Source organism: Austrofundulus limnaeus, unplaced genomic scaffold, assembly GCF_001266775.1.
Source record: "Austrofundulus limnaeus strain Quisiro unplaced genomic scaffold, Austrofundulus_limnaeus-1.0 Scaffold0, whole genome shotgun sequence".
NCBI lineage: Eukaryota > Metazoa > Chordata > Actinopteri > Cyprinodontiformes > Rivulidae > Austrofundulus > Austrofundulus limnaeus.
The window spans coordinates 8,522,708-8,539,318 of NW_013952402.1; the positions used below are offsets into that span (position 1 = coordinate 8,522,708).

General features: G+C 38.1%; 1 protein-coding gene across 4 annotated transcripts in view; it reads right to left on the minus strand.

Moving 5' to 3' along the window:
• The window catches only part of insyn2ab (inhibitory synaptic factor 2Ab), a 30,180-nt gene extending 14,220 nt beyond the window's left edge, over positions 1–15,960 (minus strand). For 2 of the 4 annotated variants that reach the window (XM_014001966.1, XM_014001951.1), the window contains exons 1-3: positions 15,544–15,866; positions 6,916–8,080; positions 564–635 (exon numbers count right to left, since the gene is read on the minus strand). In XM_014001966.1, coding sequence (XP_013857420.1) covers positions 564–635; positions 6,916–8,075 — 1,232 coding nt within the window. In that variant the 5' untranslated portion in view covers positions 8,076–8,080; positions 15,544–15,866. Of the gene's footprint in view, positions 1–563; positions 636–6,915; positions 8,081–11,210; positions 11,436–15,543; positions 15,867–15,926 lie in introns of those variants that run through there. The other 2 variants (XM_014001959.1, XM_014001974.1) reach the window with 2 other exon arrangements.
• Between the last annotated feature and the right edge of the window lie 651 nt (positions 15,961–16,611).

Consider the following 16,611-nt stretch of genomic DNA (forward strand, 5'->3'; position numbering starts at 1 on the left):
GTGTGTGTGTGTGTGTGTGTGTGTGTGTGTGTGTGTGTGTGTGTGTGTGTTTAAAATGACCCACAACATGTCCAGAAGTATAAAAGATTACAATCATAATTTGCAGTAACATTTGACCTCGGTATCTCAATAACATTGTAATAATGGAGAGCTGCTTTATGGGAAAGATTCTTGAAGATGTGGCAACGTGTCGCACACTCGACACTAATTATTGCATGCTGCTCGAAGACAAATTAGTTTTATCTTGTAGAAATGATTTCTAAACATAATGGAGCCAAACTGGTCTACAATGACATGAAGAACTCCACTAAAGAAGGTTWGTAGCAAAATCATCAGTGTTTTTCAGATGTTCAATATAAGTTCAAATCAAATTCAAGGAATTAATCAATTAAAATTCAGAAAGAGCAGCAAATTTGATCCAAAACTCATGTAATTTTTCACTTAATTCAGTTCTCAAACAACTTTCCTTTGTATATAAAGAGCATTACTTGAGTAAAATAACACAAGATAACCTAAAAGTGCCTCACAAAAAGCAACATTTAATGCAGTGTTAAAACACCCACCTGTAAATGATGCAGGCGCTGTTTCGACACGTGTCACAATTAGCCGTGTCTTGTCCTGTTCTGTAGGAGAGCCTATAAGGAGAGAGAAGCAAATGCGCAGATTTTRACTATACGTTACAACACCTGTTTGTATCTTTTTCCCTGCCTTGTTTTCATCTAGATTTACTCACAGGCGAGTCACAGCAAAAAAATTAGGAGGTTGTAAATCTCTTTGCTTTAGTTAATTACTTGGACTTGCTAATTCGACATAATAAGTTTATATTTGCTTTGAGTGTAAAATGAACAGCAGCATAGCTTGTGTTTTGAATTGTTTTAAATCTTTTTTTAAGCATAGTTTGTAGTACATTGTATATCTTCGTGTTGCATCCACCTCAATCCGCTGCAGACAGATGGTTTTAGTCAGTAAACACAAACATTTTTCCCCCTGCTGGTTTGTTGGCTTTATGATGAATGTGATTTTATGCTGAGAGCTCTCCATAAAGCACATTTGCACTATGTGTCACAGCATGTGCAGGTGAGCGCTTTAGTGATATGGGGTTTATAGGGGGAAGGGCCACGTTAGGACCGTGTGTGTAATTGCATGCTGTCAGAGTAGCCCTTCACCCTGATGGATGACATATGGGAGGGGGTTCGACCTCAAACGCTCACCATGACATGAGAGGTGGCCACGGCGGGGGGGGGGGGGGGGGGGGGGGGGGGGGGGGAGGGTTGCTGCGTGGAACAAAAATGTCGATGGAAGCTGAAGGGCAACAAGTTCATCCATCCTGACCTGTTCTCAGGATTTCCACCTAGTTGTAATTTAGTAGGCTTCACTCTAATAATCAAAACACATTGACCTAAATTTATAATCACTGCCTGTACTCAACACAACCTTCTCCTAATCAGCATGAAAAGTTCATGACCTATTGTAGTGACACTACAATAAAACACAGAATATTACAAAAACATTCTCATATAAACACAACTTTCTAATCTAATAATTTGCCCACATCAGCTTTTCTGTAATACGTAATGTTTCTGCCTACGTGCTTACGTGCACATAACACCAGAACAAAAGCTACACTAAAGGTCACAGTGTCAAGAGGCACTCCAACTTTCATTTCCAGTGATCTCCGATGTTGAATCACAACTATGAAAAAGTATTTGCATGATCACGTGCATTATATGTTTTATTGTTGGATGTTTTTGATTGTTTTAAATATAATTGTAGTATCTGCTTTATGCAAAACCAAAACAAAAACCAAAACCAAACCCAAACTAAACCAAACTAAATCAAACTAAACCAAACTAAACTAAACATAACAACACAAAACAACACAAAACAAAACAAAACAAACAAACAAAAAAAACCCAAACCAAACCAAAACACAAAACAAAAGACAATGCTAATGAAACTTGCATTATAATAATAATGATAATGATAACAACAACAACAACAACAACAACAACAACAACAACAACAACAACAACAATAAAGGCTTGGTCTTTCATCAAATACTCACCAAAGCTACAAGTCATTTGCACATTTTTACTGAGTTTTTAAAAACATTTAGAGAAGTGAAACATTTAYGTGGGCAAATGGAATATTTACACTTCCTCTTTGGTTGATCTAATTTAAAAGGTAACTGGAGAACAAAACAGAATGATACAAAACAAAACAGAACAAAAAATCATCTTGTGATGTTCTTTCCATAACAGGATCATGGAACATGTGAGGAACAGTAATATAAAGAAATTCCCCAAAAATGTTTTTTTTTTTTTTAACATTTATAAGATAATAAAAAATCTCAGTGTTATTAGAACATTTGAATGATAAAAGAGTGTCATGAAATCATAAATGTGAACACTTTGACGGGTCACAATACCCCCCGCAGCATCAGGGTTGTCAACTTAAGCTCACTGTCGGAGTCAATGTGGCTCTCTGTCAAAAAATCCTGCAACATGACAATCTGAGATCCTTCTAATTGAGGCCTTTTTTGACTTTATGACTTTGTGCCTTTTACTGCAATACGTTTTCTCTGTTTTCACAAAATATTTGTAAAAATATTGAGTCATCATGTAAAATTGTTGCCATTTACCTGTGCAATCATTATCATTTTTACAATCGTTATAATTGTTGTCATTATCTAGCATCTGTAACCCAATAATAAACTCTCTTTTCCTTTTCAGTCATTAGGATATTTTCCTTTTGCCCATTTAGTTCAAAGTCAGTATCAGTTGGGTCAGTCTATGCACAGAGGATGATTAAATGTTGCAATTTAGTTTTATTTTCTTCCTTTAATAACAATTCCCTTATAAAAAAAATCAACAAACTTAAATTGAGGTTTTTCAACCACATACCAACAACAGACATTGCATGCCCAATATCTCACCGCTCTGTACACCTCCTGATGAGCCAAAAAGCCATAGACATTGCAAAGGACTCATCACACCCTGGACACTGCCTTTGCTTATATCACCAGGAAGGAGATACAAAGCAAAGAAATGCAACAAAAACCTCAGGTCAAAAAGTATAATTTGTACATTTATTCAGTGCAATTCATTCTGTATATTTACCTGTACGCACATTTACCCAGTACCATTTTTATTAATTCTGCTTTTGATTCTATATTGTTTTCTCCTATTTAGTTTTGTGTGTGTACATTTGTTACTACTGAACCCTACGCTGAGTCGACTGCACAATTTTGTTGTTTTTTGTAAAAGTGCCAGTGACAATAAAGATCTTATCTTATCTATATTATCTAACAAACTCATGTCTTTTTTGTTTACTTTGAATRAGTTTATGATAAAGCAAGCTGGTCAGAACTCTCAGAAGAGTTTCTGCATGTTATCGTGAGAGAATGACAAATATGTACTGAATATGTAAGAAACATATTGTGAGTGGACATGCAAGCTTACGGTGTAGATGCYTTAATGCTCAATTCAAAGTCTAACTTTAAAAAAAATAAACTCGTTTTTTACAGCCAAATGATGCAAAAGCAAAAAAAGGATATTTGTGAAAGCAGGCTTTTTTGTTTGCAAATTGCACTTCTGATTCACAGTAGTAAAACAGAACACTGCAAATAAAGCAGGCATAGTTTTGTGGARATGAAAAGCAAAATGTTATGAGGCCGCACTAATTGGACCTTTAGAATCAAGTTCCACAGAACACTGCAGGGTGCCTCGGTGTTCGCTGAATAAGAATCAGACTCTTGTTTAAAGTAAATAAATAAAAATGCTTGCTATGAGTTTTAAACCCGGAACATTTTGTGCTACCACGAGCCCAGCCATGAATATGTTTTGAGGACTCAAGTTCATTAATGTTTTTACTCTTTTAAACRTTTCCAATTAATTGTGAAGCAGAGCAGTTTGCGGTATTTGGTAGAATTCGAGTCAGAACACACAATTCAGGATCCAAAGTGCCTTCAGCTACTGTGCTACAATCTAACACTCGTGGACACCCTCAAGTGTTCTTCGCCCTTCTWCTGACTGCTTAAAGTTGTTTTGTTGGTATGAGGGGGTCTTGCTGTAAGCTTGGCTTGAATTGTAGTATGTCTGATGTCTGTTTAAATAACTTAGCAGATTTTCATTACATATAACAGTGACTGATTTGCATCTACCTTAACTAAGCTGTTTAGAAAGCACTTATTGTACATGTAGATGCTGTGACATGACTGAAAATAAATAAATAAATAAATAAATAAACAAATAAATAAATAGTACCTTAACAGTTGAGTAAACGTCCAAAAAATATTCATAATATAGACAAACAAACAAATAAACAAACAAACAAACAAACAAACAAAACAAAACAAACAAACAAAACAAACAAACAAACAAACAAATAAATCATACCTTAACAGTTAACTAAACATCCAAAACCATTTCCTAATATAAATAAATAAATAAATAAATAAGACACATGCTTTTAAAACCTTCTTCACATTTAAATCACTCATGCAACTGTAATCCTTTGATATGAACTCATCTTTCGCCCTTTTTCTGAGGTGTGTCTTTCAAACTCGTTTTGTTGCTGTCCCTTTAAATCCAAACAATGTGCTTCCAGACAGACCAATTGTACTTTGAGAGCATCTATAGGACTATAAGTGGCACAGAAACCTTTTATTTACAAATGTATTAAAAGATGTCAATAACAGAAGCTTACTACCTGTTGGAGCCAGAGTCTGGCCCAGAGCCAGAGGAGAATGAAAATGACAAAATTGCRTAGTTGGTAAGTTCATAAATGATTTGGCAGTTCCCTCACAAACACTGTGATGTTTGCAGAAAATGTCACAGAAAAGAGAGAAAACTGAACAAGTTGAAAAATAAGACCCAAAACAGAATATAAAGATATCCGCAGCAACGGGAAAGGCTAAATTCTAATTTTCTGCAGTCAAAACGTATTTAATGGCTAAAAAAGTGAAATATGTCCCCCTTTATAAACATGAATTTTTACCCATAACAAGAAGGACAATATTTTGCCTTGATGATTAAAAATGTATTTCCATAATCCCAGCATATAAAATGTTATTATATAGGATCTCATAAATAAAACATGTTTCATTGCTGTTAGTATAAATGTACAGTACAGCCAATACAGTAACTTTATCAGAAAAAACTGGCATTTGAACTTTGTGGTGATGACAGCTTGAATGTGTTTTTACAATATATATTTTTTTACTATGAAACCTGTCTGTTTCGCTAAATAAATAATATAACCAAAACAGACTTATCTGAACAAAGAGCATGTGTTCACTGTCTTTGGATTTGGTTAAAATTAGTTTTTGCTCAGAACAAAACATTTGGCAGCACTGCAGTGCAGAGTTGATGCATGACTTCCTTTCTTATATAACAAAGTTTAGGCTTGCGTTTCTGGATACAGAGGCAGATATATGTTGAATGACAAATGGTTTTCAATGTACTCATGAGTTTATGTGATTATATTGATCACAGTGGCATGGCCATTACTCTGATAATGCAAGTCACATAGAAATGTGATTTCCAGCTATTTGATGAGGTTTCTAACTTTTAAATAATTTTATACAATTAAATTATTTGCTGAAGGTGTTGAAAAATAATCTATATATTTTTTTGCAATCKTATTCTTATTTTTTAACTTCTCCTTTTTTTCCCCTAAAATACTGATAAAGAGCTAGAAAAAATATAAAATAAATTAAAACATAAAATAAAATAAGCAGAAACTCTTCATATTCATTTCAGGTAGCACCATCTGATATCAGTTATTCTGTTGTTTGTTGGACCTTACAGAACAGTGGCATTGGTCAATTAACATGTCAAATACTTCCTATTTACTTATGAAATACAATTTCTAATTAATTTCTAATTAAATAATTACATAGTTCATTTTGAGCAAGGCTTTCCAACCCTGCTCAAAATAGTTTGTACTCTTCTGCTTTCCTATCCTAATTTAGTACCCCTGTCAAATGTACTTAAATGATACAAAAATTGTCCACTGATTATAATTTAGTAGGTTCTTTAATATTTAATCCAACATATTAAAGATAATTAACCTTTTGTATTAATATAAGGCTCATTGAGGTTAATTGTTTTAATGTGGGACAAATTACTTACCAAAGTGTCAAACAGCAGCAGTCAGAAAGTCACAGAAAGGCAAGCTTGAAATTAACTTCTATATAATGAACAGTTTATTGTTGTCTTTGCAATACCATAAATATCAGGTGTAATGATACATCGATCTATATCGATATATCAATTTGAATGGTTCATGATTCAGTCATATTGAGGCAAAATTAAAATATCGATCTATATCGTCATCATTTGCTCGATGGAATCAATATCTGCCTGTCTAACACAGTCATTGTGTTAGACAGGCACATGATATTGCATTATATTGATTGCAAACATGTGAATTGAATTMATTCGAAATCATATTGTGACAGACTTTGTGATGGAGAAATACTGAATCGTCGTCCAAACATAGTGATGTAATATTGTATCGTGATAAAGCTGGTGATTTACACCCATATATTACGAAAAGAGTTTTAAAATGATTTAACTTTATACCATACATTCAGGCCAGCTTCCTAAAATTTCTCAAATGTTATTTGAATATTTATTTTATAGGTATAGAAGGTAAAATTATACATCAATATTTGGATATTTAAAACTTTTTAAAGGGCCAACATCTTCTTCCTTCTCTTGTCAAATTAAAACAAGTTTTGTATTTGTTTTTTGCCAACAATGATCTCCAGAAATATGGAGATATTACAAACAATTGTAATGAATGAGTATGATCCTGTATACTAGCTTCTATTAGTAGTGTTTAAAATGTGCATTCACAGTGTGTATTGCGTGTGTTCAGGGACAACACTTTAAAACTCYCTCCACTCACCCTTCTCTTTGCGCTTCACCCTTCTCCAGCTCCTGAATAACTCCGAGAAGAACCTTGATGGTCTCCTGGCTTGAGCTGATGAGACTCTCCATCGCCTGCAGCTGTGCTTTGATATCCTTGTCTCCAGATAAGGGCAATATTTGCTGGCTGCTCCCCATGCCGGGGGGCTTTGTGCCCCCTGGTGGAAAGCTCCCGTCCCCTTCATCTGATTGCTGGAGTTTTGATGAAGCAGACACATGCCTCGTCCGACACTTCCCTTGTGACTGCACAGAACATTTGGCACTATGAGGAAAGGTCTGCGACTGCTGTTCGTTTAGTTGCGGACCCTTTTTCCGTTTACAGCTTCCGGSGGGGCTTCCTATAGACTCCACATTTGTCAGTGAGTTCCATGCAACTGGACCCATGCCCTTTGATTTGTTTTGTGAAATCTCAGAATCCATCAGCTGACGTTTTGTGGAAGTGCCACCATCCATTTCTTCTGTGGATAATCCTTTATGTTTGGCCCATTTCCCACAAACCTGGTACTCTGGTTCGTCTTTAGAAGAAGGTCCACTCGGATGACTCTCTTCCATGAAAGTTGTGGGCTCTGGACATGAGGGTCCATCCACACAGTTGGCACTGGAGAGCAAATCGTCTGCATCACTGCTGTCATCAGTGTGGTGAAGCAGGGCTTTTGTTTGCCCTACAATCTTACCCTTGTACCGAGAAGACTCCCCAGTTGCTTGTGCGTCCTCTCCTCCTGCTTTTATATCGCTCAAAAACCCATTGTTATGTCCTCTGTAATCTTCCACCAAAGCAGTATGTTTAAACGTGTGTCCTTTTTTCCTCTCAAACGGGAAAGTCTTGTATCGCTTAGTGAGGTCGGGGGAGGTCTGAACACCGGTGCTCTTGGTCACGTTTGGAATAGAGCGTCTGGCGGGCATGGTCATGTACTTTCTGTGGGTTACTTTGCAGGAAATGGATCGTGAGCGTCTTCCCAGGCGCTCGTTCTGAGCTTCGCAGATATCCTTAAAACGCACTTGTAAGGCTTTGTTCCGTTTCTTCACCTGCTGCTTGCCGGATTCTGCCTCGGAGTGTGCAGTGTGCGACTGGCCCGTTTCTGAGTCAGAATCATCTGAATTTGAGAGAACAGCACATGTGATGTCCTCTTTGCTCACCATATTTCCTGAAAACAGAAAAGAGATAGTTAGTGTCACATTATTATATTTTTAGAAAATTTTTCCATGTTAACAGCTGTCCAGTTCTACCTACTTTAATAACCACTGCACTTATTTTGACTTTGAGAAAAGAATCAACTGATCAATTCATGTTACCCACCACATCACCGATTGGCAATGCTATTTAACCCAAAATGATTGTAGGTCATCATTTTTATTTTACAAATTGGGCTAAAATGTAATGTGGCAAAAGCTGAGAGTCATTTAGTAGACATGGGTTGAACCTAAATATCGCCATATCTGAACAATATCTGAACCTAGCATCGAACAAGATTGCGCATAATGTTAGTTTTATAGTTTGAAATGGTAACAACTCCAAGATGATCTTGGTCTAAAACTTTGGAAAAAATGTGACAAGAGAAAATGCATTCCTTCAATAAATGTTAGCTCTTTAGTTTGTTTGTTCCCATTCAGTGTTTCAGTTTTAAAAGTTTCTTTCTGTTAACCTTGTTGATGAACAGATGGTCTTAAATAATGCAAGTTTCACTGGTTAATGTCACTATCTTTAATTTAGTAACACACTTTTGTCTCGTGGTTTGAACATTGCAACACTTCAACTCACACTTCGGGACAATTTAGAGTTACCAAATAGCCTAACATTTATGTTTCTGGTCTGTGGGAGGAAACCAGAGTACCCCGGGAAAACCCACTCATGCACAGACAGAACAGGCAAACTCCACCTACAAAAGGTCCCTGGACGGGATTTGATCCAACAACCTTCTAGGTGAGAGGCAACAACAATCCCAAATACACCACAGTGCCACCCACTCCAACAATATTTAAGAGGATAAAACCAAACAGCTACATTTTTTTTTGTCTGCTAATTGTTCTGATGCACAGCTCCACTCTTCAAACACACTCATCCCGTCGTCATGCAGTGATTTCTCACATGCCAGTTTTCCGGCTACTTGTTTGATGATTTGCTTCAGGAGACATTTTTGGAAAAAAATAATTGTCCTCATGCTGCTGCCCTTGCTGTTTCTTGCTATCATTTAAATACCTTTTATAAACTTCAATACACAACTCAGGAGATAAATAGCTTTTCTGTTAACATTAGATACTACTGTTGAATTATTAAATAGCCGTGATAACAGAAAGTAAGTAGGTATTGTTTTTCGTGGGAGGTGTATGCTCAACAATCTCATTAACACATTGGACTGCTAAAGTAGCTGACTTTGCTTTTACTCATAAATGCATTACAACATGTTTGTTTTATTGATTTATGTTTTGGCAAAACAGCAATACTTTCATCTTTTAAATAATTTGTTTTTTGTGGATTAGAATATGTCTATGGAGATTCATACAAAACTTGCGGAAATGCTGGCATATTTAATGCAAGAGTGTGCATTAGCTTGACATTCATTTGCTTTTTGTTTTGTATAAAATATACATTAGAAACAAAATGAGCTCATGAGGCAGTTTGGATTAGTGTTGCTCCTTACATCCAATCAAATTTACTGTTTCTCTCCAAAATAATGCAATCAGCCACACCTACAGCTAACCCCATTTCCAAACTGACTTCATATCATTTTAAATAAAATCTGAGTAGGTGTGTTAAAATTACTTGACAATATATGGCCCTCAGTGGTTGGTGGTGTTTTGTTTTGAAACAGCTGAAGGGTATTGGCAGCTTAGCCCCCTAGCTAGAGGTGTTTACTATATAAAATATTCCTCTTGTGGTCTGAGGTCCCCAGCAGAGGAAATGGCCTTACAGCAGCTGTGGCCCACACATAGTAGACTGGAAATAACAACTGGTGTTGAGCTCTTCAAGCTGTATTCACCTGAAGGTACTAAAGCTCCTGAGGGGGAAATTTATTATCATCACTCCTGAATCTCAGCTGTGCTGAGTGAAGTGGCGAGGTCAAGAACTAAATACAAAATATGAACTGTGGATGCTCTTCAATCATGGTGTAAATTTGGTGTGAGTGAGATGGCTGAATGTACAGACTACACTGTAATATCAACAAAAACATACTGATCAGGAACACACTTACTCATGCAGTTAGTGATCAGATTAAATACGGAGCTGGCCTAAAAACCACTTAATATTTTGAAAAAAAATTATATGTATATAACTAATAGTATTGGAATTTCTTATTTTATCAAAGTCTAATGACATAACATGCAAATCAAGTCAGAATTACATCACACAGCTAAAAAAAACTGCAAAAATCATTATTAGCAATATAAAGTGTAAATTTTAAGAAAAAAAACAGCATACTCAATATGGACTGGCGAACGATGTGAGACGTTTCCTTGTGCAAATGCAAGGTTCATGCTTTTGCACAAGGAAATGAAATGATGTCTGATACAGTTGAACGGAAACATAAGAAAGACCTAGTTAATCATTTTCATATGACAAGACATTATGCGACAAATAAAGTCCAACGAATCGTTTATTACCACACAAAAGCGAGCTATTCATGGTTTTGCAGCTCCTCTGAAAGTAATTATGTTTTATCATCCTGAGACATTGTAAATCCATCAGTGTGATTGTTCTGGTGGGAAATTTACACTGAAGAGATGTTTCCTTACTGTCACTTTCACTACCTCTGTTAAATCTGTAAAACAGAAACGGCACGGAATGAACACACAAATGTTCATTTCCGGTGTATGGTTGTCTGCAAACAAAGCACATGTGGAAAGAATTTGAAGTTATGGTTAAAATGTCAAAATGAGTTTCAATAAAAGACCTACTCCTTCAAAGAATGCACATTGCTTGATGCCTTTCACATCAGAGTTTTATCTTATGAACATATGATGAAAACTGACATAAAAAACACGACACACCGTTTCATGCTATAAAGCAAAACCTCACGTGATCTTGCATTATCTTATGTTATCAACTAGTGCTTGGAACATGTGTTGTGAATAACTGTCAGCAACCACCTAATMAAATTCTGTCTCAATATCTAAAAAAACAAAAACAAAACACTGGTACAGCCAATTTTAGTAGGCTAAGGCTTTAAAGGTATTCAATTACACAATATTTTACTTTGCAAGTTTTAAGAAAATTCATCCAGTTGATTTTGTCAAGAGACCCGACCGCTCCAGTCATCACTAGAATTGGAATCAGACCTGCAGAGCATCCGCTTGACCCACAGCAGAGGAGGGAGCGTGACAGGAAAAGAGGCCACAGGAAGAATCGAGGTGAAGGCCGAGAAGAGAAGAAAATGAAGCGTCATCGGGAGCAAGAATGATTATTGAAGTTAATCAATTTTAATGCAAACAGGGTTGATTACATTAGTTAATGCTAAGTAAACAAAGTTGCCCTCAAAGTCTGTTTTGGGAACAATGCTCATCTATTACCACAACACATTAGGCTCAATATCTGTAGAAATAGCTGTTTTTTGTGGTTTCTAAGTTTAGATGGTTGTAGTGGGTATCTTGAATTGAGTTCAGTTCAAAGGCTAATCCGTTCGAAGATGTACACTCAGTGGTTCCTGAGATATTTTGCTTACAGACAGATGTAGTTGATGGCAACATTTTAAATACAGATGCTGCATGATCCATTAGCACCTAAAGTATTAATTGGGAATCAGTCTCAACAAGCAACACTTGAAGTTTAAGCTCATTGTGACTCTCGCACGCAAGGCGGTCCTATTGTTTTCATGCTGTTTTTTTTTCTTCCTTCTTCAGTGATTTTTGGTCAACTGTATCACAGAAATAGCTGCACCGTTCAACATAAAATTTGGCAGGCATGTAGATGTGTCCAACCAACAGTTTTGTGATGGACCCCATATGGGAGGAGGGAGCTCCATCTAAAAAGGGGGTGTCTGGACTTTCAAAAATGCTTACTTTAAAACTATTCAACATTAGGAGCTTCAGATTTTTGTTTTGTTGTTTATCTCTGATGAAGGGCTAGTCATTGGGCACACCAATATGCAACCCCCACCCACCCCTTTGGACCCCCACCCAAAACAATAAATCTGTTCAGGTGAATTCTGTGTTCTGGTGCGTTGGTGTTTTGCATACCTACTGGGTTAAATATGCTATCCCATGGGGTTATTTATAAATTTGACTAACTTAGTCATTTTTGTGTTTGCTAAAATTTCTCTGCTGTGTCGGCCATCTTAAGTCAAAGTGACCAAACGTTTTACAGTTGTGCAACATGTTACTTTTTGAAGGTTTAGAATCTGTTAAGTGACTTGAGATATTTTGCTAACTGTAGAAACAGAGAGGCAAAAGCACAGTCTTTCTGCCTTCACCTTTGGTGGCGAGCAATAAGCAACTCAAAAAAGAGAAAACAGAGCACACTTTGAAACAATGTTTAAACGCCCATCATTTATTTGACTGCGTTTTTTTCCCTTTTGCATTTTTTTCTTCATGAAGCGCGTTTGCATTTGTGTGTGTATGTGCGTTCACTTGTAAGTTCTTTGTCTGCATGTACAAGCAAAGTAAAAAAAAAAGTCAGGAGGTGAGTAAGGATTGGTGTTTGTGTGTGTCACCTTTTCAAAGAGGAAACTTTGCCAGCTTCTTAAAAAGTGCACACAAAGACACAAGCACACACAAAAGCAGACAGGGACTGATAACAAAGAGCAGGGGAGTGTATTTTTTCTCCAGATTTCCAGCTTTGTACTTTTCAGTGCAGTCGGTTCATGGAAACCAAACCCTTTAGCTTAAACTATCTGCTTTTAAAACAATGCACGCCAGTAGCTGTATTGCTTTCAGAAGCAAACGGAAATAAGAATAATGGCAACAAATAACACAACTAGCTCAATTTCATTGTACAGCAACGATATGGCATGCTGTGTCATGATTTCACACAGGTTTTTTTTTATTTGTTTTTTGGAATATGAAGCAGATGGACGTTATTAGAGGCCTGTCTTTGTTCCGAAACACGGCTTGGTATGCACTTTGGTTTGTCAAGTTGTTGTTTGTTGAAGCAGTTTCATAGATGAAGAATTTGTTCGAGGCTGATTCACATGAGATCGTATTATTTTACACTCAGAAACACCAATCTCACACCGCTGAAAAGGTAATCACATCTGCAGGAAGTCTCCTCTAAGCGCATGCAATTTCTCACGCTGGCGTGCAATGCATGCAAAAACAGCTAAATGGGATCGAGCAGGGGAAAAAAAAAGGGGGGGGGGATCAAGAAAAGCTCTTTAATGAGTTATTATTGTTGGAAGTCAGATACAGGGAGAGTGAGAGCCAGCTGAGTGAGAGACTGTTGTGACACATGGATGTGTTCAGACTATTGAAAGAGAATCTCCTTTTTTTTCTCCACGTCTTCTGTCTCCTCCTCCTCACAGCAAGCTATCTCTGCTAATGACCTGAGGTCCTTCTCTGATTTGGCCTCAGCTATCCAAAGGATTATGAATAATGTATTGAGTCTAAAATTGCAAAAGTAATCCTCTGAAATCTCCTTATGTATCCTGACAGACCACGTTGTCTGGTCCAATTGCCCTTCAGTTCTTTAAACAGAAAATGCTGCATGTGTAAAAAAAAAATCCTTAGCCACAGTAACTTGATTGATTATTGTGACCCCAATGCTGGAGAAACATGATATTTATGAGGACTTTTAATAGAGGTTTGTATCCATTCTCAATGCAATAGGGACTCTGCAACACTGCTGACTCATGATTTCCTGCTTGTTGCAAGCAAGAGAGAAGAGCCTGCTTTGCTACGATCCCCTTGTATCCTTGTGTGCCTGCCTCATCATGATGAATACTCAGATGTATCAGTAGAATATTTACATTTGACAACACCGTCTAGCCATTCTCATAAGTAACAGCCCAACACATTTCAGTCAGCTACTTCAAGTGGAAACCCGTAAAGCTGCACCAAAACATACATTATGCATTGCAGTTTAAACCCATCCTTTCTATTAAGGCACAAGTTGTTGTTTTTTCATCACCCCCCGGGTGCATGGCACTGTGCAATGACTCCACTTTGAATGTGGAATTTTGACTCACCATTTGCATTAATTAGAGTGTGACATTGCACCATCTATTGCACTCACAAGCCCAACGCGAAGGATGTGAAGTCATTAAATGCTTGTGTCCTGTTCGTGAGGCTTTGCTACCTGGTCCTCTGTATGACGTTACAGTAGAGAACAGGTTTCTGTTGCGGTAATATTTATCTCGACGCTGCTCACTTGTGTGTCAAAAGCAGAGCACAGTCAGCTTTCAGAGCTCCACAGTCACGAAGACATGTGCACCATCTTTATTCCAGCTGTCGCACAGAGCTATCCATATCTATCCCAGCTGCAGGCTACACCTGTGAAAGTTTGCTTTATGACTTTATTAGCTTTAAACATTTATCACGGAGCAGCGGTTTTCATTATTGTGGAAAAGGGTTTAAGAAGCTTCCATCTCTGAAGTCTTCAGTGAGAGCGCGCGGGCTGTGAAATGGATTCTAGGGAGGAGTAAGTTTAAAGAGACTGATAAGAAATAAGACTTTTTTTTTATTTATTTGGGCCTTTGTGGTTCGATTACAAGATAATTGAGCATTTGTTCCTGTAACTTCTGGACTGCATCACCTTGATGAAATCAAAGACAAATAAAGGGATGAGTTTGTGTGTAACATTTGCAAAAAGAAAAAAAGTGAATGATGCTTCAATTACAAACACACTCAGGTGGCACCTTTGAGAAAAGTGTCCTCTCTTTCTGTAAGATTGGGTTTTAAAGGAATGACCTGCAGAAAAGAGAGGGACAAAGAGAGGGAGGGGTGGGTGGAGGCAACAGCTGAGACCAAATACAAATGCAGCTCTGTATGTGATGCAGTACCCCAGAGCCCTCCAAGATCAAACATGGTATTAGTCGTGATAAGTACGAATCCAGTTTTTTTTTAATCAAATGCATATGCAGTGCACCACACCTTGCATGCATATATACTTCAGCAAAGTTAAAACAATAGGTGCTTCCCTATGACGAGGGTCATCGTGCTGACAGTCTGTTACCGTCCAACACACAATAGTCTATGAGTAAGCACTCATCAATATTCCTCACTATCAAGCCCAGGCAAGTCACAACTACAGCAATCTTGAAAATCAGCTTCCGCCTCACTAGGTAAGAGCTGCATTTCTGTCAGCAGCTGCAAAGATATGCATCATGTTAAGTAGATATTATTCAAAGTCAGATGACATCACCACTTATCTTCATCATTCACTTGTGAAGAAAAGCATTTGCCACGTTCTAATTATTCATTAAATCTTTAAATGCCTCTGTGCAAAATCGCCTCCTCCCCAATTTATCAAAATCTAACGCATGCATGGATCATATGCCCTGACTGCAAAGACTTTACCAGTAATCTGTTGAATTTCTGAAGCCTTTATTTCCACTTTTATTTAGGGGAAAGAACCATATGCATCCCCCCCCACTCTCATTGCACTACATGTGATTATGTGTTCTACTCCAAAAATTACAAAAAAAAAAAAAAGCAATTTGAAAGGAAGTATAAGTCTTACCTTGAAACACAAATCAGAGGTGAAAAGGACAAGAAAGCACAGATCCCCTGCAGATCCAGCATTCATCCATGTATTCAGCGGGTGCCGGGGTACCATCCGACCGCTGGAGCAGTTCTCGCAGGCTGCGGGAGTGCTGAATGAGAGGCAGCCGGTGCAGTGACAGCTGGAGGAGTTGTGGCACATCCGGGCAAAGATTCAGGTTATCGGGATAGGAGAGTGCATAGAAGGGGGGGTGAACAAGCAGACAGTCATTGTCTCCAAGCCTCACTGATACCCCCCACCCCCTCTGGCTTCTACTCCATCCTTTCCCCCCCTTTTGTGTCCCTCATACACCTTTATTCAAGCATCACTGACACTCGTTCGCTCCTGTCCCCTGCACTCACCGGGAACAGGCACTCACACACAGGCAGCGGAGATCTCCATCTCGTGGTGCTGCTGCTGTTGCTGCAATCCCTGTTCATTCGTGATTGTGCAAATGTGTGTGTGTGTGTGTGTGTTTGTGTGTGTGTGTGAAGGAGGGCAGGGTGTGGGGGGCTGGGCTCATGTTAGGATGGGTGGGTGGATGGTAGGAGAGAGGAGGACGAGCAGCAAGGGGTACTGTAAGCAAGCTGCTGGGGAAAGTCCAGAGTTGGTGAGCTGCATTGTCGGCAAAGACCCCCCCCCCCAAAAAAAAATAAATAAATAAATAAAAGCTTGTCGCCCACAGGCTGGCTCCCTTGACACTGAGCTCTTATATAATCTGAAGGGCTTTGGGAGGAGGCAGGGAGGGGGAGGGAAGGGGTGGGTGAGAAATAATGATACATTGTGTTTTTAATTGGATGTCTTCTGCCCTCCTGTTACTTTCATACATCTGACACATTGTTTATTAGAAGTGGTGCTTGTGTGTGTGTCCGTGTGTGATGGTGGTGGAGGGGGGTTCCGTGTCTTCACAAAGAGGGGAGTACGGGGAGACAAAGAGCCAACAGGGCAGCGGTGTTAATGAGAATACGAGACAGGAGAGAAAATGAAACAGGGTGAGGGAATAAAGGAGACAGTGAAACAGAGAAGAAAAGCCCAGAGAGGGAAAAA